Source organism: Amphibalanus amphitrite, unplaced genomic scaffold (assembly GCF_019059575.1).
Source record: "Amphibalanus amphitrite isolate SeventyFive unplaced genomic scaffold, NRLGWU_Aamphi_draft 001548F_arrow, whole genome shotgun sequence".
Classification (NCBI taxonomy): domain Eukaryota; kingdom Metazoa; phylum Arthropoda; class Thecostraca; order Balanomorpha; family Balanidae; genus Amphibalanus; species Amphibalanus amphitrite.
This window is the reverse complement of record NW_024883041.1, coordinates 48,405-74,035: the sequence shown is the minus strand read 5'-3', so window position 1 is coordinate 74,035 and position 25,631 is coordinate 48,405. Positions and strand designations below refer to the sequence as shown.

Here is a 25,631-nt window from a genome sequence, read left to right as displayed (position 1 = left end):
TGACAAATAGCCTTTTGACACGGACAATTATTTTACATACACTATGATGACGCGTCCAGATTCAAAATAGCCGTTTTCACGACGGTTTTTTTGGTACATATTTGGTGCAGATTCGGTGCATATTTGGTCAAATTAGATTAATTGCGTTTCTTTGTAGCTATCAGCTTGGGTTGCACCGTTGCTTATACGCCTGATTTTTCCAAATTATAAAACATTATTTTCGATTAAAACACTGAAGTAAGCTCATTATAAGAATATATTTCTTGTAGAAGAGTTTTGGTGCATATGTATTTGGTCAGGTTTGGTGGATTTGTCAGATAACCCATCGTCAAAACGGATAATATATCCATGTTCCAGAATCCAATGAGCAGCAGCAGGGGCAGCAACAGCAGCAGCAGCAGCAGCAGCAGCAGCAGCGGGATCGACAGGGCAACTGGACGCCCTACGAGAGGCAAATCTAGCCTCGAAGCATGCCAACCCAGCCGGTCAGGTCACGCCAGGTCAGTTCATTCGGCCACGTTTAGCCCGCGTCCCGCTAGGCCAGTCGCGCATCCTACCATCCGTTTGGGGAGGAGGGGGGGGGGCGTTTCGGCCCCCAATATCTCGGAAAAAACGACCGATTTTAAAGATTCAAACAACGTTCAATAGCGGCACCGCGAAAATACCATGGATCCCAATTTTATTGACCTAGGTGCAACCGATGACGTCAGGGGTCAGGTAAAGGGTCGTATTTTTATCTGTTTATGGGCTTTCTAAGGAATGCGTTATAACATCGAGTAAAAAGTATTATATCGGAAATATGTGGTGTTTCAGATCACCACAGACGTCACCATCACCGGCAGTGACAGCACCACCGGCACCACCGGCAGGCGTGAGTACACCAACGGCAGCCGGGTCCAGCTTCACGGTCTCCGAAACCACTATCAAGTGAAGCGCCATGGCCTTAGAGATATCATTAATGTCAATAAAGCTATTTTAACAATGCATGGTGCTATTTTTTTTTTCTACTTTTTGCTTCGTCACTCAAAATAATTGTCATTGTAATTTCCCTTCTTTAGAGCTGTGTCTGAAATATAAACATCAAAGACGACATTACTAACTAGCGCCTACTATTTCAGATCCAACATCACCACCGTCTCCAGCATGACCATCAGCATCACCATCACCAGCACCAGCACCAGCACCACCGGCTACGGGATCAAACCCGCCACCAGCATGTCCGTAAGTGTCGAATCATAAAATGACAATGAACATGTAAAACTCAAAGTTTTTTTTTCAATCGTCCTAATTTTACCAAATTCCTCTGTTCGTCTTACTGTTTGTTCTTACTGAGCATAGCACGCTGATCTAAAAACGTACTGACTGCTTTCAGATCATCTACCATCACCATCACCAGCCATCACCAGCACCACCACCAGCACCACCAGCTCCGGAACCAAGCCTGCCACCAGTCTCCGTGAGTACAGACGTGATATCCCGGCAGACTGTTGCCTCTTGCTTGTCTCTGGGAAACTCAAACATTTGGCGATGCTGAATGATGCAGAAACTATAAGAAACTAAAAATGAAAATAAGAATAAAAGCAGTAAAACATTTGTTTTTTTTTATTGTCTTCGTTGGGTAGGTAGGTACATTGATATTTTTTTGGTCTGCCAAACTGTCAGTTCCGACTCTTCTTTGATCTTACCAATAAATAGTCCCTTACTTGGCATGAAGAACACCATGAAGGTATTTTTTCAGTTATATATTTCACAGTCTTGCTATATGTTATCGATACTTGTGCGATCGATACTTGTACTTGTCCGAACATTTTTGTATATTTTGCCGTACAGCATTTGGTAGACATTGCTACCGCTCTGTCTGTATGACAAGGTAATCGTGTCGTCTGTCATATAGAATGATTCAATCGTTTATATTATTTCAGGTCCGCCATCACCACCATCACCAGCACCATCACCATCACCAGCACCATCACCAGCACCACCGGCTCCGGGATCAAGTCCTCCACCAGCATCCGTGAGTGTCTTATTGAATTGAATGCATCCTGAAACGTAAAACTTGTTCTTTCCGCAATGTTACATAGGATTTGTGGTCCATATTTTTTCATAATCAGATCGATAGGAATAACAAATAGTAATATTGGTATAATAATACAACAATAATAACAAATTCCGTCAGGATTTTTCTGACCGTAGGGCTGGTTGAGAGGTGAATCCCCTGTATTTTATCCTTCGCCCTGGTGGGGGGGGGGGGCCATTTTGGCCCCCCCCTGTGGTTTTTCAGCGATAACTCAGAAACCACTTGAGTTAGCGCCCTGAAACTTTGTATAGCTGTTTATTCAACATTTTTACATCATGTCCTTTTTTGGGGGGTTCGGGTCAGGTCAGGTCAGGTCACAAGGTCACCAAAACTGACACCACCTCTAAAAAAGTTCAAAGCTCTCTCAAAGGCACAGCTTTTATCCGATCGATGTAAAATTTACAGTACTTGAAGATGTCACCCAGCTCTACAAAATGGCTATCTCGGATTTTTTATAAATGTGACCTAAGGTCAGGTCAGGTCATCGCTGCTCCCCATTATAAGTCAATGGGAGAATCGAAAAGTAGTTGTTTTTCAGCTAAATCGGGCGTGATTGCTCCTATATTTCGTTATTGAAGTGTCTTGGGTCAGCAAATCACAGCCCATGTGAAACCATTTGCTTGTGACCTCGCTGAGGTCACGCTAGGTCATCTCCCTGGTCACCAGAGGTCACCAGCGGTTTTTCTGCACTTACTTGTTATTGAATAGAGATAGAGACTCCGTTCGACGTTTATCGTGTTTGTCTCGTCAATGCGGATCGAATGATATGCAGCATGACCTATTTCGGTAAGGTCATGACCTTGACCTGAGGTCAAATTTTCAAAATGACCTTTCGAGGTCAAACTATATATCATTCGACGCGTCTCGACGAGCCAAGCACGATGGTGCATGAATCGTTTCTCTATTTTCTCGTGAATGCATGCTATAGTTAAAAACATTTTCAACGAAATTTGCCAAGTTGACCTTGCATGACCTCTGTGGGCCAAACCGTTGAGCTGAGGTCAAATCTGACGAACCTTGGCGAAAGAGCTTGAAAAGAGCTATCGATTGCTTTTTTCCGCGGCTCTCTAGCTCTTCTAGTTTCCGAGCTACAGCGGAATATGTCCGGCAACACCGAAAACACTGAAATTTGACCTATGATGACCTCTAGCGACCTCAATATTGACCTTAGCGAAAAAATGACTGAAATACTTTCGAACGTACTTGTTATGGGCTTTCGTTTGCTTTTTTCCGCGTCTTCCTAGCCCTCTTCGTTTTCGAGTTAGACGGGGGGGGGGTCATTTTGGCCCCCCCCCACCAGGGCGAAGGTGGCTCAGACCCACACCAGGGCGCGGGTTATAGGAGTTCTATCCCTCGCACGACCAGGCCATTTCTCATAACACGAACGACCAGGGGGGGGGGGGTTGTTACGACCCCCCCTGGCGTCTCGAAACGGAAGGTCGTAGAGCTTAGCGGAAAAAACCAACAGATTGCTCTCAACGAGATCTCGCGATTGGTGGTATATTTTTCGGTCCTAGGTCAACATTTGACCTACTTATGACCGGTCAAAGGTCAAATTTTCGGAAAAATCTAGCTTTTTCAGAGTTCCGCGCCGATTGCGGCAAAACGGTAAGCGATATCGACTTGAAACCTTCACTATCGTGATCCTTGATCAATTCTCTATCGTTTGGTGCGTATTTCGATGTCATAACTCTAAAAATGATGCGTTAGGAGCATCGGAAGTCTGCAAGGTCATTTGTGCATTGGGTCACGTCAGGCGTGTGACGTCACTGACCTGACCCTGACCCAAAATGAACTACAAGAAACAACCGACGATGCCTGAAATGGATAGCAAATTCGAATTCAGGGCATCAAAATACCCCGAAGAGGCATACAAGTGCAAGAAGTCATTACAGGTCAACCGAGGTCACTGACCTGACCTTGACCTTTAGTAACCTTGAAAAGGTCAACGGACATTGTGCCAATGTCAAATCAGCCAGTTATGGTTCTAAAACAATCCATCAGTGTGTCAGGTCAGTCGGCATTTATACCAATGTGAAGCAATCTCCAATTAAGCGTAAATCTGGCCGGAGGTTGTTCCCTTTATGACGTCATAACTCCGTGACCTGACATGACCCGATCAATTTTTTTTTCGGCAAAAGATGCGCAAAGGTTGCCCCAGAGGGTATTGAAAATTTCAGCCCGCTACGACAAGCCGTTTATCGTGCACTTCGAAAAAACCTCAGGGGGGGGGGGGTTGATACAACCCCCACCCCCACCCCCCCTAGGCGTTCTAGGGCTATCGGTTTGTGGTCAATTTGTATTATCTCCCTTTCAGGTCATCTACCAGCACCACCACCAGCACCACCGGCCTCAGCACCAAGCCCGCCACCAGCCTCCGTGAGTACAGACGCGATATCGGCGGTCATACTGTCGCCCGCTGTTCTCGTCAATAGGAAATAAAATATTTGGCAATTGTAATGTTTGCAGATAATAGAAAACATGAATAGGGATTTTTTAATTCAGTTGATTTTTGTTAGCTACAATAACAACAGTACTGACTCTTTATTTTGTCATGAAAGATCGCGGTTCCACGTCAAATAACCACGGTCATCGTTTTTTATATTGTTTGTAGTATGGTTTTCATCGAATTATAATGAGCGAGCAATTGATACAATTTAGGCACCGCCAAAACTATTGTAATATCTGTTTTGTGGTTAGCAGTTGTATTGTATCTGTATTACATGCGGCGCTAATTGGTCTCTGTGTACCTAGTAATTAACCCGCGCACCGACGGGGGGGGGGCGGATATCCGCCCCCCCTGAGGTTTTTCGCGAATAGCGGGAAAACCGCGGCGCGTAGCGCCGCGAAATTTGGTATCACTATAACCTCATCAATTTTACACATGGTGTGCAAGTTTGAACTTCCTACCTTTTAACCCTATTAGTGGCAGGCTCCTGGCTACCCCTATTAGTGGCAGGGGGGGGCTGTTTACGACCCCCCCCTTGATATCTCGAGATCTAACGGGCCGATTTTCAAAATTCAAACGGCATTCGATTTCGCTCAACGTGATCTACATTTCTAAAAAATAAAAATTAAAAAATGTCAATAGGGGGGGGTAGAGGGGGGTAAAAACGGGCAAATTGCAGATACATTTTAGACTGTTTATCACGGCCAAGTTTCTGAACCAATCTTAACGCAACTTTTGCCGATCGATAGAGAATGAACCAGGAATTCACATGGATCCTAAAAATATGCATTTTCAAAAATCATAGGCGGATACAGATAATTGAGATTGGGGGTACACAAAAAGTATAGTAAATAAGGTTTTTGTTGGTACTGTTTCTAAAAAGGGTGGTCATGGTCTTGTTATGTTACAATTTTCTTATGAGAGAACGACTACAATTGTATTGGTCATGCATAGGCGGTGTCAGGGCACCTATGTTGGGAGGTAAAACATAACCCCCCTTTTTGGACGCCTGGATCCGCCTATTATAGCAAAAACGTGTCAAAAGAGGATGCACAATAACTGTATATGTTATCACATGATACCTTTCATTCACTGTTCGTAAAACTGGTGCAGCATCGTGATCTTCGCCCAAATGACTCGCTTCACGAATAGGACCCCCCAATTCCCAGTGCTCTGGAGCCGCCCCTGGTAAAGTTATGAACTTGAAATTTTCAGGGAATGTGCCCAATTTAGTTTTAGGAAAAGTCAGAAAATTTCAGCATCGTAGCTTGAGCGGTTTCGGAGATATTCCCGAAAAACCTGAGGGGTGGATAAAAACAACCCCCCCCCCTGCCACTAATAGGGTTAAGGTTAGGTCACCAGGTCACTTTGAATGACCCAACCTCAAGTCACTTTTTTGCAACTTCGTCACCGTGCCACAGCTACAGTAGGTGTCGGAGGCCTTTGAAAGTCGCAGGATATTATTAGGTCATTAGTAGCTACAATTTGTATATCTCGGAATTTTGATATCGGTGACCTAAGGTCTGGTCAATTTCGCGACCTCCCCATTATAAGTCAATGGGGGAAAAATCAACTCCCTGTTTTTACCACTAAAACGGGTCGGAATGGCCCCATATACTTTACATGACTTCATATACGATCAACCTTCACTACCTTGAGGTCTGTTTTGCTGTTGGGCAGCTGTGAGGTCATGTGACGTCATCAAAGGTCACCAAAGATTTTTGGCCAATAACTCCGTACAGGAACAAGATACAGACGCGTGGATGGTCTCATTGTGTTCAGCTCGTCAAGACGCATCGAATGATATACATGATGACCTCGAGGTCACGTGACCTGAGGTCAACCTTTGACCTTGACCTTTCGAGGTCAACATATATATCATTCGATGTGGATTGACGAGAGGATCACGATGATGCCCGTGGTTTATTCCTATCTTGACTGATTAGAAAGTTATTCGAGAAAAACTCTCCATATCTAGCGCCGCCATTTTGACTTTTTCGACCCCTGTGACGTCATCTTTGACCTGACCTGAAAATGACCTGTGTAAAAATTGTAGATCTTGGCCGTGCGTATCCGATGCCGTTTACCGCTTGTCGCTATCTTGCTTCGTTCTCGAGATCTCAGGGGGGGGGGCGGTCATCCGCCCCCCCCGTCGGTGCGAAGTTGGCGCAGACCCCCGTCGGTGCGCGGGTTAAAACGTTTGTATTATTTTAGGTCCACCACCATCACCATCACCGCCAGCAGCACCACCGGCTCCGGGATCAAGTCCTCCACCAGCCTCCGTGAGTGTGTGATCTTTGAACCTGAAAACGAAAAACTGATTTTGTATTATGCACAGGAGATTTAGTGAGTAATTTTTTCTTCATAATCAGATAGATCAATAGAAGTACTGTGGTATTATATTTTTTCAAACCTTGATAAAGGATTCTGTCAGGAAGCTTCTTATCGTAAGATGTGGTTAGAAAAGAAACCACCGTAACGTATGATATATGCAGCAATCGGGCTCAATTTATAATTTTATTACTTCCTTTCAGACCATCAACCAGCACCACCACCAGCACCACCGGCCTCAGCACCAAGCCCGCCATCAGCGTCCGTGAGTGTTTTATAACATATTGGCCATAAAGGCGTTAACATTTTATTTTATTCGTAATTTCGAGACACATTCGTAGTTCCTTTCTCGTCACAAAATGTAGATAGCTGGGCCATACATTGTAGGTGTTGTAGCAAATAGTTTGTCAGAAATGCCCTAAAACGTAAGACGTGTTTAGAAAAGAAATTAGCGATGCTTTTTCTTTCAGCGTACCTATCACAATTTGAATAAAAAATGTGCTGATTCTTTTTTATGTCATCTACCAGCACCACCACCAGCACCACCGGCTCCGGAACCAAGCCCGCCACCAGCCTCCGTGAGTACAGACGGGATATCGGCGGTCACACTGTCTTTTCCTCTACCGCACGGCTCAGTAGTTTGAAATTAGGCGGCAGATGGCTCTGGCATAAGGCGCCTGAAACATGCTGTACCGCACGACTCAGTAGTTTTAGTGTTAGCCAACAGATGACTCTGGCATACAGCACCTGAAGCATGCTGTACCGCACGACTCAGTAGTTTCTTATGTCGGCAACAGATGGCTCTGGCACACAGCGCCTGAAACATGCTGTACCGCACGACTCAGTAGCTTCTTATGTCGACAACAGATGGCTCTGGCATACAGCACCTGAAGAGTGCTGTACCGCACGACTCAGTAGTTTCTTATGTCGACAACAGATGGCTCTGGCATACAGCACCTGAAGCATGCTGTACCGCACCAACTGAGTAGTTTCAATGTTAGCCAACAGATGGCTCTGGCATACAGCACCTGAAGAATGCTGTACCGCACGACTCAGTAGTTTCTTATGTCGGCAACAGATGGCTCTGGCATACAGCGCCTGAAGCATGCTGTACCGCACGACTCAGTAGTTTCTCATCTCGACAACAGATGGCTCTGGCATACAGCACCTGAAGAGTGCTGTACGGGGACCCGCAGTTGCTACTGTACAGCGACCCTGAGTAAATTGTCCCAGCACCCTCACCAGGAACAGCGATAAGCTGTCAGAGGGCACGCACAGAAAACCTCAGCTGCTCTTGTACAGGGACCGTTAGTCGATATCAATGCTATCAAATGTTACTGGACAGGACAGACGGCTAGAGTTGGGGTTCGTGTACAGTAGCAACTGCGGGTCCCCGTACCGCACGACTCAGTAGTTTCTTATGTCCCCAACAGATGGCTCTGGCATACAGCACCTAAAGCATGCTGTACCGCAGGACTCAGTAGTTTCTTATGTCGGCAACAGATGGCTCTGGCATACAGCACCTGAAACATGTTGTACCGCACGACTCAGTAGTTTCTTATGTCGGCAACAGATGGCTCTGGCATACAGCACCTGAAGATTGCTGTACCGAACGACTCAGTAGTTTCAGTGTTAGCCAACAGATGGCTCTGGCATACAGCACCTGAAGCATGCTGTACCGTACGACTCAGTAGTTTCAGTGTTAGCCAACAGATGGCTCTGGCACACAGCGCCTGAAGCATGCTGTACCGCACGACTCAGTAGTTTCTTATGTCGCCAACAGATGGCTCTGTCATACAGCACCTGAAGAGTGCTGCGCCGCAGGTCTCAGTAAATACATAGGGAAGACCACCACCGGCCTCTGAGAGCTCGGACACGATGTCATTGGGCACACTGCCGCCCGTGGCTAGTTTCTAGCAAAGGAACGCTTGACGTTGATAATTGATACACAGACGAAACAAATGGAATAATTTGTGCCGTCATTGTCCTGGATACACTTTGTTAGATTCGATATACGAAACTGTAAATTACGACTCTTCTTTGCTGTGTCCAATAGGCCTCTATCAGTGTGAAATGCACCATGAATTGTTTTTTGTTTTGTTTTTTTGGTACATATTTCACGGTTTCGTTATATGATGTTGAATCTTTTTGTATTGCATATTAGTGTCAGAGCAATTTTGTTCATTTTGCCGTAGACAGTGCTACCGCTCTGTATGTATGAGAAGGTGATCATGTCAAATACAATAAATAAATCGCTTGTATTTTTTTTTCAGGTCCGCCATCACCACCGTCCCCAGCATCACCATCACCAGCATCAGCACCTCCACCAGCACCACCGGCTCCGGGACCAGGCCCGCCACCAGCCTCCGTGAGTGTCTGATTTTTTTATTGAAACCTGAAAACGTAACATACGATATTTTTTCGGTAATTTCTTCTTCATAATCAGATCATGGAAGAATATGTGTATAATAAAGTAAAACGCTGTAATAATAAACCAGTATAGCGCCTTTTGGGGCGACTAACGGAGCGAGCGAGAGGGTGAGCCTTGCACGTGCGAAATTTCGAGGGGGTACCTCCAACTGTCTTGTGCACGGCACCCTACTAACCGGTCTCTAGCGATGTGACAAATTTGAGCACAATCGGCCCAGCCGTTCTCGAGATCTGGAAGCGGCACCCTGCACGTGCGCACGTGCAGAATGGGTCCCAACTGACTTGTGCACGGCACCCTACTAACTGGTCCCTAACCGTGTACCAAATTTGAGCGCCATCGGTCCAGCCGTTCTAGAGATCTGGAAACGACCCCTGCACGTGCGCACGTGCAGCAGCACCCCAACTCTGGCACATGGATATGCAGTGCCTAGTGGGTGCCTACCTACATGCCAACTTTCAGCGCAATCGGCCAAGTAGTTACCGAGATATTGCAACAATTACAAAACTGACACCTCTTCGTTTTGCGCGTGGCACGTGCATAAGGGGTCACCCATATGCATCGGGAGTAGTCCAATACTTGGAAAAAGGAATGAAGCTACCCTACAAAAATTACCCCGTGTAAATCGGTCAAGTCGTTGCTGAGATATAAGCCTCGCAAAAGCGTCCGCACGGCCGGTCGGCCGGCCGGCCGGCAGCTCATACTCAGAAATTTCCGTTAATCTAAGGAAAGACTACGCTCGCTTCGCTCGCTCCGTAAATATAACCAGTATAACGCCTTTTGGGGCGACTAACGGAGCGAGCGAGAGGGTGGGCCTTGCACGTGCGAAATTGCGAGGGGGTACCTCCAACTGACTTGTGCACGGCACCATACTAACCGGTCTCTAGCGATGTCCCAAATTTGAGCACAATCGGCCCAACCGTTCTCGCGATCTGGAAGCGGCACCCTGCACGTGCGCACGTGCAAAATGGGTCCCAACTGACTTGTGCACGGCACCCTACTAACTGGTCCCTAACCGTGTACCAAATTTGAGCGCCATCGGTCCAGCCGTTCTCGAGATCTGGAAACGACCCCTGCACGTGCGCACGTGCAGCAGCGCACGTGCAGCAGCACCCCAACTCTGGCACATGGATATGCACTATGCAGTGCCTAGTGGGTGCCTACCTACATGCCAACTTTCAGCACAATCGGCCAAGTAGTTACCGAGATATTGCAACAATTACATAACTGACACCTCTTCGTTTTGCACGTGGCACGTGCATAAGGAGTCACCCACATGCATCGGGAATAGTCCAATACTTGGTAGAAGGAATGAAGCTAACCTACAAGAATTACCGCATGTAAATCGGTCAAGTGGTTGCTGAGATATAAGCCTCGCAAAAGCGTCCGCACGGCCGGCCGGCCGCTCATACTCAGAAATTTCCGTTAATCTAAGGAAAGACTACGCTCGCTTCGCTCGCTCCGTAATGAAACCTGGAAACGTAAAACTTGTTCTTTTCGATATGTTACGTAGGATATTTTGTTGGTAATTTCTTCTTCATAATCAGATCGATAGGAATTATATAATAATAAAACGCTGGAAACGGATTCCGTGCCGATTTTGTTGACCGTAGGACTGGTTGAGAGGTGAATCCACCGTATTTTATAACAGTTTCATCGGTTTGTGGTTAATTTGTATTTTTTCCCTTCAGACCACCAGCCAGCACCGCCACCAGCACCACCGGCCTCAGCACCAAGCCCGTCACCACCAGCACCACCGGCCTCAGCACCAAGTCCACCACCAGCCTCCGTGAGTGTCTTATCTTCAATTGACCATAAAAGCGTAGATGTTTTATTTTGGTCGAATGTTCGAGACACATTGATATAGTTTGCTTTTTTATCATCATACCTATATCGATAGGCCATACTTTGAATTGTACCAAATATTCAATCAGGAATTATAATTAGCGCAAAACGGGTTAACCCGCGCCCGGCTGGGGGTCCTGGATTTCCACGCCCTGCTGGGGGGGGGGGGTGTTTGAACACCCCCCCCCCCTTCTAACTCGGCTCCTGGGCCACGTAGCGATACGCAGAAGGCGGCGTTCGAAAGAGCGTAAAAAATAATGAGGAAATCACTTCGGTCAATTTTCTGGTCAGGTCAAAGGTCAGTTCACCAGAGGTCATTGAAGGCAAAATTTCGCCGATTTCCAGGTCGGATGTCGACAATTTCCAAGAAGCCAACGCATAACTCGGGAACCAATAGAGCTACAGCGCCGCAGAAAGCGCATTCGATAGCCCTATTAACGCTCTTTCTGAGTGATTTTCTCAGATTTGACCTAACGTCAACGGTTTTGCCTGCAGGGGGCAAAAACTGCAAAAATAGCCGATTTTTTGGAAACAGTTTTTCTGCAATAACTTTTGATCCAAGCCTTGTACGAGCTTACTTTTACCGGCATCGTGTTCCTCTCGTCAAGACGCATCGAATGAACTATAACTTGACCTTGAAAGGTCAACTTGAAAATTTGACCTCAGGTCAAGGTCATGACCTGACCGGAAAGGGTCATGTTGCATATCAGTCGATCCGTATCGTCGAGCTGAACACAGCTAAGGCGTTTTCATCGCTCTAGCATGCCTTTATCAAAAGTTATTTGCGAAAAACTGTTAGATACCACTCGTGACCTAAGATGACCTCAGGGCATAAACAGGGGTCACGGACACCATTTTCATGTTCAGTGTGTCTAAACCACTTGTAATGCAGTGTTTGGGAGTGTTTATAATGTCTTTCGTCCAAAAGAGGCGCATTTCAATTTTATCCCATTGACTTATAATGGGGAGGTCGCAAAATTGACCTGACCTTAGGTCATCGATATCAAAATTCTGAGATATACATTTTGTACATGCTATTGGTTTTTGCAATCGCTGAAAGTTTCAAAGCGATCGGTCACTCGGTGTAGCTATGGCAGACATTGAAACTTTTTATGAGGTGAGGTCACTTCAAGTGACCTGGTGACCTGACCTTGAATGACCTTGGTCTGAAATTTTCACAACATGTGTAGAATTGATGTATGATAAGGTGTACAAAAACGGCGGCGCTCCGCGCCGCCGTTTTTGAGATATTCGCGAAAAACCACAAGGGGGGTGGTTCAAACACAAAGTGAACGCCATATTTTTCTTACAATAAATAACAAGTAAAACAACTCAACATGTGCTGATTCTTTTTTCAGGTCATCCAACAGCACCACCACCAGCACCACCAGCCTCAGCACCAAGCCCGCCACCAGCCTCCGTGAGTACAGACGCGATATCGGCGGGCACACTGTTGCCCGCTGTACTCGTCTATAGGAAATAAAATATTTGGCAATTGTAATGAATGTTGATAGAATACAAGTTGTATCTTTGATGATTTTTTTCAACTGCAAGACGATCAGTTCTGACTTTTCATTTTGTTATGAATGGTCGTGTTTTTGCGTCAAATATATCATTATTTTTTTCCTGCAATATTTTTATCAAAATATAAGAAGAAATTGGTACAATATACCTAGTACCTAGGCCTACGTATGGGGCATTCCACGTCAAATCGAACAAAAATCGGGTGTTTTGCACCTTACCATCAGCGATTTCATTATAAATTTGTGAGCGAGCTCCTGTGTGGCCCCGGACATTACATTGATGTTTTTTTGCACATTCTGACCACAGGTCTTCTAAATATAGGGCATCAAAATTTTACAAAATGTTGCATCTTTATATTTTTGAACGACCATAACTTTGGTTGTACTTGTTTGATTTGAATGAAATAAACCTTACTGTTTAGGTAATTTCTTAACCATTTGTTTAGAATTGCACCTACTTAAATATATGACCTTGAAATTTGCTTAACTCTGTTCTTAAGCACAAATATTGAAATAGCAAAAAACACGTCACCTTCGATTTGGCTCATTTTCATATATTTTATTGCCTACCATATTCTTAACAACCTGTGAAAAAATTAGAGTGGGCCATTCATAAGTTTTGAAGAAAATTGCACATATGCAAACGTATGTTAGCACGCGCAGTGGAGGGGGAAGAGCGAATTTCGCCCACCCCTCCTGTTTTTCGCCAATATCTCATAAGATTAATGCGAAATTAATTATGGCTACCTGTCAAGAATTGAATTGGAAATCTCATCGTGCAAGCAATAAGAAAATCGGTTCACAACTGTTCTAGTAATAGCGGTGTAAAGTGAACATCCTGTCGCCGCAGCAACGCGGCGGCTCGGCAGCCGGCGCCGACCGCTACGCGCCGCCTGAATTGTAGACTGTGCCGGGACGGAACGGAACGGCTCCGTCTTTACATCGCGCTCCCTACCGCTGATTACGTTCGATTCGCGTCAAATTTTGTGAGAAGACTAAGAAATGTACAGGCAATCTTATGGTGAAATAATTTTGAAAATCGGTTGGTAAACAATTGAAATATGAACGTGTAAACACAAAATTGTGATTGCTGCGTTTCCCGCATCGGCCGAGCCCGCCTCAGCCGGCGACATGTTACTCTTAGCAGGCCTCTAACTGCCATATTTATTATTGGATTAACTAGAAATTCCCCATACATACTAAAAAATGTATGTTCTTTCGTATAGTGGAGATCAAAAGACGTGAAAATATCGTAGCGTGATAATATTTTCGTTGAATTTACTTCATGATGCATTTTACACGGCTCAAAATTCACCGCAAAATACCGTTTGCCTGAGACACTTTTACTATGGAACGTGAATGCTTGACTACGATGACTATGCATTTCCATTCTCGCAGAGTTTGGGATATCACTAATCAGCAATCATTCATTTCAGAAAGTGTACACAAGCAAGCATGTCTTGACTCTGTCTTTCAAGGTCACGCGCGGTTGCGTGATGTTGATGCATGAAAACGGCGTTTGCCGCGAAAGTTATGAATGGCCCACTCCAATTTTTTCACAGATGGTTAGGAACATTGTGACGGACATAATATGTAAAAATTACCCAAATCGAAGGTGACGTGTTTTTTGCTATTTAAATTTTTCTGTTTTAATTCAAGGTCAAATGCATTTCAAGGTCACTTCAATTTAATTTTATAATTAAAAATCAAAGCCTTATCAATTGCCTATAAGACCCTGTTAATATCATTTTGATACCAGAAAAGGAACCAGAGTTATAGCCATTTAAAAAATTGATGTGTGGCATTTTTCGCTATATTCGATGACCTATATCTCAGCGATACGTTATCAAATTTTGAAAATATTATACGTAACTCAGTTTTGAACCATGCCCAGTCTGCCTACAAATTTTCAGAAAAATCGAAGGGGATGACGGATTTCGGTGTTTGATTTGACGTGGAATGCCCCGTATGTAACGTCAAACCAATTTCAGTAGGGGAAGTTGGGGGAGCGCCGAATACTTTTTTTCTGACGCCCGTAGCACGCAAGGTAGACAACATAAGCTATTCTTGTTGGCGTCATTCGAGAGGCCAGCCTTTTGCCTTTCAAACATACCAGGCGCATTTGATGAATTCGCATACCGTTAAGCGCACAAACTAAAAATATAAAAGAAGTGACTATTTCGGCGTTGCCCCGGACTGCGGGGAAAGCCGAAAATGGGAGAAATGATCTACGGGAATGCCGAATGTACTCACATTGATCATATCATTGTCTCTAATGATGCTCTCCAATTTATAGTATCGTGCAATATTTTGCCGCCTTCAGAGGAAAACTTGAGTCCGCACTTGCCTATCAGCTGTCACGTACAACTGTCTCTGCGTAGTGAGAAACGCTCATTTGGAAAAGTGTTCCAGCTGTTAACAGTAGGCATCCTGATGTTTTGAACTGGGATTGCGACAATCGCAATGAAATTTATAAGTGCACACTTGAGGCGCACCTGATGGCTCTGAGAAGTTGTGTCTCTAGGGCGTATGAGCACACCGATGTAAATGCGCTAGACGTATACATCACTAATGCCATTCATGCCGCCGCTCGTGAGTCGGGCTGTGCGAAACCTATGCGCTCTCCTAAGAGCTGGTGGACTCCTTGGGTCTCCGGTGCTCGCGATAGAGCTCGCTTCTGGTTTAGAATTTGGACTGATTGTGGACGACCTGTTAACTGCGCTGTTTATACGTGCTATTGTAGTGCCCGTCGAGCGTACCGACGCGCCCGTAAAATTGCGGCCCGGGGTAGGATAGACGAGGAAGCACGCCTCATTCACTATCTACGGCAGGGGCGAAATGTTAATGCATTCTGGCGTCGTGTCAATGCTGTGAGAAGAGGTGGGCAGCCTGGACAAAGTCATCTCACTGCTGATGATTTTGCTGACCACTTTGGATCGATCAGCCAGGATGATGGTTCGCAGTTGAGCCCTGCCCAACAGCTCATATGTGATGCTGTTGCTGCTCGTCTCTCGAGTGGCTGTGATTCCTCCGAGACCCGTGTCATTACTCCTGATGATGTATGTGGGCTGATTCAGCAGTTAAAGCGTGGTACAGCCCCTGGGGTAGACCACGTCACAGTGGAGCATCTATTATATGGTAGATCCCAAACCCTGCTCATTGCAATCGCTCATCTCCTCACAGCGTGTTACTCCACTTTATCTGTCCCTGATGCCTTTTCTGTCAGCGTTGTGAAACCAATTGTAAAGAAATCGGGTATGAACCGTGACTGCTTGGACAACTATAGACCGATATCTCTCACCACTACAATGTCGAAATTGTTAGAATGCCTGCTATTGGCTGAGTTAACCGAATCATTCTCGCCCAGTGATTTGCAATTTGGCTTTATAGAGAACCGTGGCACTACTGAAGCGTCAATGCTTGTTACTGAAACCGTGCAGTGGCATCGTCAGAGAGACTCTCCTGTGTTTGCAGCAAATTTAGACGCTAGGAAATGTTTTGATAAGATATGGCACGATGGTCTACTCTTTCGCCTAAAGGATTTTCTGAGCCCCCGGTCCTGGCATCTGATTGCGATGTGGTATAGACGTCTAAAAAGTTTTGTAACTTATGCTGGGCGTAGATCGATGTGCTTCCTTATCAAACGAGGGACAAGACAGGGAGCCATTTTATCACCGGTGTTTGCAAATGTGTATTTTAAGCCACTTATTAGCACACTTGATGTCAGCTTATGTGGAGCATTTATGTTTGGCTACCATGTTCCCGCCGTTTGCTACGCAGATGACCTCATGTTGCTCTCCACCAATGCGGGAGACCTAGGTAAACTCTTGAAACTAGTCAGCGAATTTGCAGGTTTTTGGAGGTTGGAATTTGTTCATGTGGATCCTGCGAAGACGAAAAGTCACTGTATCGTATTTGGTGCCGAACTTTTGTCTGTGCTACCTGTATGGCACTTATCTGGACAACAGCTTGCTGTACGTACAGTGACAGAACATCTCGGTGTTGTGTTGTCGGCGGACCTTGACGGCTCACATCATGTACGGCACCGCGCCAGTCGAGCTCGTGGAGCTTTCTATGGACTGACTCCTACCGGTATGCTCAGTGAATATCTCTCACCTGCTGACAAAGTTTTCCTGTGGAAAACTGTGGTTGTCCCTGCCCTTATGTTTGGATGTCATACGGTTCCTCTCCGCTCAACTGATGTTGATACCCTGGACAGCGTCCAGTCTCGCTGCATCAAAGCTGCCCTTGGTCTGTCAAAATACGCACATCATTCTGCTCTGCTTATTGCTCTAAAAATTCCCAGGATACAAGAAATCCTCAGACGCGCGGTGGTTTTCGCGTTGTTGGGAATATTCCGAGATGATCATAGACTTAAGCACATAGCACTAAGTGAACTAGCTGTGTTAGCAACTGAGCCTGAACGTTTACACGGAACATTCTTGCACCTCGCGTACACCCTGGTGAACTGTTCTTTCCAGAGCGTGCTAGATACTGTAAGGGGCCATGTTGACCCTAGCTTTATAAGTAGCCCGACTGAAGGTGACGGTTTGGTCGACTCGATTCGCTTCGTGCTAAATTCTAGTCAGACAGTTATGTCCCGTCGCCTGCTGAGGCTTTTGTGCGCCTAACCTGCTTTGTGCATTCTGCTACGATGTTGTATCTTTGCGTCGTGATGAGTGTTTATCGTTTGTTATATTGTGTCGTATGTTTTACTGTATGCTTTATCTTGTCTCGAAAAGACGCATAATAAATTGATTGATTGATTGATTGAATTGATAATAAGAAAAGGCCAGGTAAATCATTCCTTATGGTAACAGGCCGTTGTGTCGGTTAACCCTATTCCTGGCGGGGGGGGCCTCAGGAGCCCCCCCTGAGGTTTTTTGATTATTTCTCCCAAACGCGTTGAGCTAGGAAGCTCAAATTTTCTGACTTTTCCTAAAAGGCTTCTACGCAACATGTCTGAAAATTTTGAGTTGATCTGACCTCAGGTCAGGTCACCAGAGGCGGTTTGGTGACCCTACCTCAGAAAAGTTTGCAATCACGCCAGAGCTAGAGTTTTTGACCGATCAATTTCTTCTCTTCAGGCTTTAGTTAGGGTACCAGTATGTGCAATTTGTATATCTCGGAATTTTGATATCGGTGACCTAAGGTCAGGTCAGTTTCGCGACCTCCCCATTATAAGTCAATGGGGGAAAAATCAACTCCCTGTTTTTACCACTAAAACGGGTCGGAATGGCCCCATATACCATACATGACTTCATATACGATCAGCCTTCACTACCTTGAGGTCTGTTTTGCTGTTGGGCAGCTGTGAGGTCATGTGACGTCATCAAAGGTCACCAAAGGTTTTTGGCCAATAACTCCGTACAGGAACAAGATACAGACGCGTGGATGGTCTCATTGTGTTCAGCTCGTCAAGACGCATCGAATGATATACATGATGACCTCGAGGTCACGTGACCTGAGGTCAACCTTTGACCTTGACCTTTCGAGGTCAACATATATATCATTCGATGCGGATTGACGAGAGGATCACGATGATGCCCTTAGTTTGTTCCTATCTTGACTAATTCGAAAGTTATTCGAGAAAAACTCTCTCCATATCTAGCGCCGCCATTTTGACTTTTTCGACCCCTGTGACGTCATCTTTGACCTGACTTGAAAATGACCTTTGTAAAAATTGTAGACCTTGTCCATGCGTATCCGATGCCGTTTACCGCTTGTCGCTATCTTGCTTCGTTCTCGAGATCTCAGGGGGGGGGGGACCGAATCGGCCCCCCCCGCCAGTTTCTTGTCCCGGCGGAGCCCGCCAGGAATAGGGTTAAAAGTGTAATTTGTGTGACTAAAAATACGCGTTGCTATTCTACAGCGGTAAAGTTCACGTAGCGTGCTTTAACCCGCGCGGGGCTGGGGTCTCCAGCCGAACGCGCGGGGCTGGGGGGGGGGGGTAAATTTTACCCCCCCCCCCCCTGTTATCTCCCGAACTAATGGTCCGATTTGGAAAATTCAAACGCCAATCGAAAGATCTTATCACGAACAACTAAAAACATGTACTTAATTTTAAGTTTGAGGTCAAGGTCAAGGTCAGGTCAAGGGTACAAATTGCAAGTTCCTACAGTATCGGCCTTGCACCGTAGTTGCCGAAGAATGGAGTCATGGACTGAGACTGATCGCCCAAAACGTGTTCTTAGGCTACCAAGGCAATATCTGTTGTATAAAATATCATTTAGAGGTCAAGGTCAAGGTCAGGTCAGGTCAGGTCAGGTCACCAAAAACAAAATATAGAAAAGGGCATGTGCGACACATGTTTTATGGGTCATTTTACTCATAGAATTCAATAGGCACACTCAATAGGTGATATGGACCACCTCTGGATGAATTTCAGGTCGAGGTTAGGTCAAGGTCAGGTCAAGTGAGGTCAAATTTTGAAGTTGGTTGTTAAGGCCTTAAAAGGTGTCTATCTGATGCAGTTTTTCACGGCGAATCTAATGGTGCTATTTTTGTTTCCGTACGAGGTCTAGAACTTCCAAAAAAGTCATTTAAAAAAAAATTGTGTCGTGACGTCATACAATTTTGAATAACTCCCACATTTTTGAACCGATTCTTCTAAAACTTGGTATGTAGGTGCACATAGACCACTTCTCTGACATATATTCCGGTTTTTTATACACTCAAAATTTTGGATTGTATAGCTATTTTCCCAAAAAAGTCAGTTTTTTGAAAAAATTGGGCCAAAATCCAAAATTTTCAAAAAACCGAGATGGCCATTTGATAGACAAAGTAGAATTACGTATATCCTTTTTTGTTACGTCTTGATTCCTTGAAAAATGAAGATGTTAGCGGCGTTTGAACTTTTGACGTTTTTGAGGCGAAAATGGCGAACATAACGTCACTAAAACGTCAATTTCTCAAAAAATTTCCGGTGGATTTCGCTCAAATTTTCAGGGAACGTGTCAAATTAGTCTAAGAAAAGGTACAGAAAGTTTGGCGGCGCTGCGCGCCGCTGGTTTTGAGATATTGCAAAAATTCGCGAGGGGGGGGGTAAAATTTACCCCCCCCAGCCCCGCGCGGGTTAACGCGCGTAATTGCACGCTTTCGGCATTACCCCAGCCAGCCATACTTTCATTTGCAGGCCCGTAACTTTTCAACATGCCGTATGGATTTCAAATAGGCAGCACACTTATGCAAAGACATGCTGAAGATTACTTGACCGAATTGGCCAGACAAACGGTAGCATAATGAGTAGGAAATGCAGCTTCGAAGACGCATGTAGTTCAAAGGAAACGTACCTTGAAAACTCTCTTGGCGCCCTCACAGCCGAAGTATTCCGAATGACGACTGGTAACAAACATGCGATAATTGGTAGTCACTTAAGCTTCAGAGCATCACTGACAGGTGGCATCCATGTCGTACGGTTTTCGAAATATCTCGAATTTCGGCTTTGCCCCAACTTCGGCATTGCCCCAACTTCCCCTAATATCTGTTGTGTTTTTAGCAGTTTTACTATATCTGTATTATATGTAACGCTAATTGGTCTCTGCGTACCTAATACATAAAACATGTGTATTATTTCAGGCCCATCACCATCACCAGCACATTCACCAGCACCACCGGCTCCGGGATCAAGTCCTCCACCAGCACCACCACCAGCACCACCGGCTCCGGGATCAAGTCCTCCACCAGCCTCCGTGAGTGGCTGATCTTTGAACCTGAAAACGAAAAACTGATTTTCTGTTTTGCTGCACAGGATATTTTGTCAGTAATTTCTGCTTCATGATCAATGCAATGGAAGAACTGCTGTACTGTCCTTACTCAAATATTGATAACTGATTCCGTCATGATTTTTTCTGACCATTAGACTCTGGTTCAGAGGTGAATCCATTGTATTTTTAACAGTTGCATCAATTTGCGGTCAATGGTAATTTCTTCTCTTTCAGACCAGCCACCAGCAGCTCCGGAATCACCACCACCAGCCTCCGTGAGTGTTTTGATATTTTCTGGGCAGCGGACAGGCAGGCATAAATTGTGTATGTGTTATCAATGCATTGATTTGATCGTACTATCAAGCAGCTCATGGTGTGTCAAAAGTGGAAATAGCCGGTGCGCCGTCTGGCAACCCGGCAGCCCGCCGCCATAGGGAAATTCATGCTTTTTGTCGCTTTTTCGCTCCCTATGAGTCACTTGATCTAATTAGAGCTTAACTAGGAACGAGGCGGGTCACTTGGACGTATTCGGGAGCCGAATACGGTGTTTTGGAGCCAATACCTGGGAAACCCTACCCGCCCAATGCGAGTTTTTAAGAGTCTGCACGCCCAAATTAACGTTGAGCGCGGCCGTTTTCGGTCGGTTTTCCCCGACCTTGTGGCGAAATCGCCTTATTTATTCAACCAGGGTGGGCTAATTCGCTTAACTAGGAATGAGGCGTTGAAGAGAATTATTCAAGGAATAGAGCTGTGCAAAAATATTTTTTGTATGGTTAAAACTGTATCCGCCCTCGAACGATAAATATTGTTGACCCATCAGAAACACATCACCTGGAATGCGTTTGGAATTGGCTGGATCTAATATTAGCGAGTATCTGCTAAGGCTGTTTCTTGGCTTACATAGTACGCACACAAGCATACATACTTCCTGCCCTTGGTTATTCCTCACTTGAATGAAAATTTTGCTATAATAACTGTTCCAAGCAGTTCACAGGTTTTAGTGCAGTGCCAAGTCGGAACCGTGTCGCGCCGCCAGTCTCCCAGGCGGCGCGTAACGGCTGCCGCCGGCCGCCGCGCCGCCGCTCTGGCACGGTGTTTGACTTCATAGCTCTGTTGCTAGAAAAGTTGTGGACCGATTTACTTGATTGTTGCATGAAAAGATCCGCCATTCAATTCTTAGCAGATGACGAAAATTTGACGTCAATTGCACGATCCGCTGCCCATATTGTGGTACTGCCATCTATTGACAAGGCTGGCGAACTAAAGCCGGGCGGCTATTTCCACTTTTGACACACCATGGTTTGTGTGGTTGGTATAAGTTTATTGCTACCTTCATCTTAGACATATTGCCATGAGTCTCGTAGTCGTAAACGATACCTATGTGCATGACCAGTGATCATGTCAGGAAAAACAATGTTGCATGTTGCCATGTATACAAATGGTGCAAGTGCTAAATAGCCGTCTTCATGACGGAATATCGGGTACCTTATAGACCTGTTTGGTCCTTTGATACCTCAGAAATTTTAGTAATTATTTATAGTAGGTTTTCAACCTTTCGAATGAGTGTCCCGTTACTTAGCTGCTTTTCTATTAAACCCTCGCCCGCACATGGGGGGGGGGGTTGCCACCCCCCCAGGTAGTCTTTCTGCTCTGCACTCAACATTTTTAGAGCTAGAAGGCTGATTTTTCGTATAGCTGCTCCTCTATCCTTTCTTGATGTCCACTGAAAATTTCAAGTTTCTGTAACTTTTGGTTTCGGAGATATGACCTTGTTTTTCAGGTCATGTCATGACCCAAATGGCCAATTCTCGACATCTTGCGTTGGCTATGGGCCTTGTGAGCTTTTGACACCTTGATTTCGGCCTTTTTTACCAGTCTTACCTCCCACCTATCATGGAACATGTTGTTCGACGATGTACAGATGTCAAGGTCAAGGTCAAGGTCAACCTAGGTCATCTAAGATAATTGCGTTTTAGGCAAGCGGAATTTACTTTTTGTGAAGTTTTTTGACTGCATTTTGGTAAAAGCTTCTCAGATCATGATTTCATGTAATATGGACACATAAACAATCGGTGCACACATCAGTATACACACAGACACACACAGACATACAAACACATATAACTGACCTTGACCTAACTTGACCTGAAATGACCTCAGCAGCAAAAACCTGGTCGGGTAGTGTGACAAAGAGGTTCTAGCTGGCTTGGCACCAGAAAACGGCATCGTCATCGGTATATGATAAGCAGCGCACTTGATATCAAACGGTGACCCAAAACAGCAACATTTTTTAGTTTGACCTGACCTGGAAGGTCAATGACTGACCTGAGAAGGTAAAACTGGGTATCATTAGATTCGTCTCTTCCCAAAGAATGTTTTTGGTCTTTACCGCTAAGCTCTATCTCCAACAGGAACGAAATGGCGCGGGGGGGGTGGCAACCACCCCCCCCCCCCCATGTGCGTTCTAGGATGGGAAAATGGCATGTGCGGGCGAGGGTTAAATATTACATTAATTTATTTTATTTAAGGGTTTACAACTCACGTAAACCTAAAGCGTAAGCACGTTTATAAAATTATTAAATGTATATAGTGCTAGTACAATGTTTAAACAATATACTGAGCTGCCAGCTGCGGGTGACCGAGCTCTTCAAATTCCACGATGGATTGGCTTTGGACCGCAGCAGACAGCGGAGGTCAATGTCATTGCTAGGGCGGCGGCGGGGGCGCAGCGTCGGGCCGATGAACCAGAAGCCGGCTGGCGGGTACCAACGCTGATTTGCTCCCTCATAGTAGAAAGACGAGATACTAGAACCGAAAATTGCTTTGTTTGTAAAAAGTAAGTGATTGAGGGCAAAAACTGCCCGGCCTACAACTTCTAAAAATATTTTGAAGATAAAATACTTCAGCTGTAGTTTAGGCCTCAAAGGGTAGGTACTTTCCAGGTTTCAAATAGGTTCCACCGCGAAAGTTCCGTCGTGAAAACGGCCAATATTTAACAATTATATTGCAGATCCCTGCCAGCATTGGCAGCACCAGCACCAGCACCGCCGGCCTCAGGACCAAGTCCACCACCAGCGGGCGTGAGTACACCAGCGGAATCAGCTAATTGATGTGAGCATATTTCCCTGGGTCAATGACCTGTGTTCCGTTCCCCATGTCCCGTCCCCGTGTGCCTTTTTTATTTAGTCCTCTTATGTTAAAAATAAATAAATACAACTAGGAACATGCCGATCATATCGTAAATACATCAGCTGGAGTAACCATCTGTCCATTTACTGCACCGGCAGGTTGACGGAGGCGGGTGTGCGGCTCTGGCGCAGCTGAGCCGTCGACCGCCGGAGCCAATCCGGCAGTCCGGCATTTCAGCTGCCGCACACTCGCCCGTCACAGGATCAGAGGCCTCCCGAGACAGGTTAGTCTGTGGGACGCTTCTTGTGTGATGCATATTTGTGATTCAACCTTTGTAGTTGCACTTCATGGGAGGTGAATGTGTTTTTCATCATTTACCGGTTAGCCCTTTGTATTGTCTCTATTTATTTTTGATGGCGGCCCTCAATTTCAGCTTCCCGTTTCCGACCGGCTGAGACGGGTGAGTGGCGGCGGCGCAGCTGAGACGGTGAAATACAACACACCGCTCTGGTGGTCAGAGGCCAATGTGTCGCTCTGTTCAGTCGTTTGTGGCGCAGTTTGACGATCTTCGTTCAAAATTAAACAAGTACCTAGTGAGCGTTTGGCATAAGCTTTACTCTTCTGCATTTCCAATATTGATTCAAAGATAGGATCTCGAGGATAGGATATCTCGTAGACGTCCTGTACTTTGTACATTACTCAACACTTTCTAGATTGTGTGACAGATAACGAATTACATGGATATGCGATTTTTGGCTCGGCATTAAATTGTAACTGACAATCAACTGTCAATAGCTAGGTGCTGGATATTCATCTCTGGTCTTTCAGCTGCCGTCCCAGCATTGGCAGCACCACCACCAGCACCGCCGGCCTCAGGACCAAGCCCACCACCAGCGGGCGTGAGTACACCCGCGGAATCTGCTTATTGATATGAACATATTTTCCTGGATCAATGTCCCGTGCGTCCCTATTCCCGTGTCCCGTATATTTTTATTTTAGATATGTATTTTGGTATTTTTGTGTAGTCCTTTGCATTATGTATTGCGTATTTTTAGAAAGTGTATTTTTATTAAGTTCTTTTTTGTTACATGCCACCCTAGACTACTATATCTCGATAATACAGTAGTTAGCAATACAGTAACTAGTTACGGGGCGAGCGAAGCGAGCGTAGTATCGGCGCAATCGTATCTAACAATCGGCGCAATCGCCAACTTTCAGCGCCGATTGCGCTGAAAGTTGGCATGTAGGTAGGCACTCGCTAGGCAATCCATATCCATGTGCCAGAGTTGGGATGCTGCTGCACGTGCGCACGTGCAGGTGTCGTTTCCAGATCTCGAGAACGGCTGGACCGATGGCGCTCAAATTTGGTACACGGTTAGGGACCAGTTATTAGGGTGCCGCGCAAAAGTCAGATGGGACCCATTTTCCACGTGCGCACGTGCAGGGTGCCGCTTTTAGATCTCGAGAACGGCTGGGCCGATTGTGCTCAAATTTGGCACAACGCTAGAGACCGGTTAGTAGGGTGCCGTGCGCAAGTCAGTTGGAGCCTGGAGGTACCCCGTCGAAATTTCGCACGTGCAAGGCTCACCCTCTCGCTCGCTCCGTTAGTCGCCCCCAAAAGGCGTTATACTGGTAGTATTAGTAATACAGTAGTGCATGATGCTAATAAAAGTAAAACGGGAAATATAAAGATGACGTCATGCATAAATCTGCTGGAAGAATAACTTGTCCATTTACTGCACCGGCAGGTTGACGGAGGCGGGTGTGCGGCTCTGGCGCAGCTGAGCCGTCGACCGCCGGAGCCAATCCGGCAGTCCGTCATTTCAGCTGCCGCACACTCGCCCGTCACAGGATCAGAGGCCTCCCAGAGGCAGGTTAGTTTGGTGGGCGATTTTTGCATGATGCTTACCTATTTATGTCCCAACGTTTGTGAATATACTTGATACGAGGCGATGTGTATTTAGCAGCATTCACAAATGACCCCAGACCCATAATTATTGCATTACCAGTCCCGTGATGACGCGTTTTCCTTCAGCTGGGAGCGTCGCCAGTTCCCCGCGCGGCCAGCTGTCGCCATGACGGTGACCAGAGCCCGGGGACAGCCGCTCAGTCGTTATACAGCCGTGTCAGCTGACTCCTGGGT

At 45.7% G+C, this 25,631-nt stretch overlaps 1 protein-coding gene and 1 long non-coding RNA gene across 2 annotated transcripts in view; both read left to right on the top strand.

Moving 5' to 3' along the window:
* The window catches only part of LOC122373767 (trichohyalin-like), a 31,044-nt gene extending 29,829 nt beyond the window's left edge, over nt 1–1,215 (top strand). The window contains exons 3-5 of the mRNA XM_043352124.1: nt 358–500; nt 814–871; nt 1,119–1,215. Coding sequence (XP_043208059.1) covers nt 358–461 — 104 coding nt within the window. The 3' untranslated portion in view covers nt 462–500; nt 814–871; nt 1,119–1,215. The remainder of the gene's footprint in view (nt 1–357; nt 501–813; nt 872–1,118) is intronic.
* A 22,166-nt stretch (nt 1,216–23,381) lies between these two features.
* LOC122373764 lies at nt 23,382–25,305 on the top strand. Its single transcript, XR_006255103.1, has 5 exons — nt 23,382–23,439; nt 23,647–23,771; nt 23,922–23,948; nt 24,317–24,387; nt 25,237–25,305. It is a non-coding gene; the product is annotated as an uncharacterized LOC122373764 (long non-coding RNA).
* The last annotated feature ends 326 nt before the right edge of the window (nt 25,306–25,631 follow it).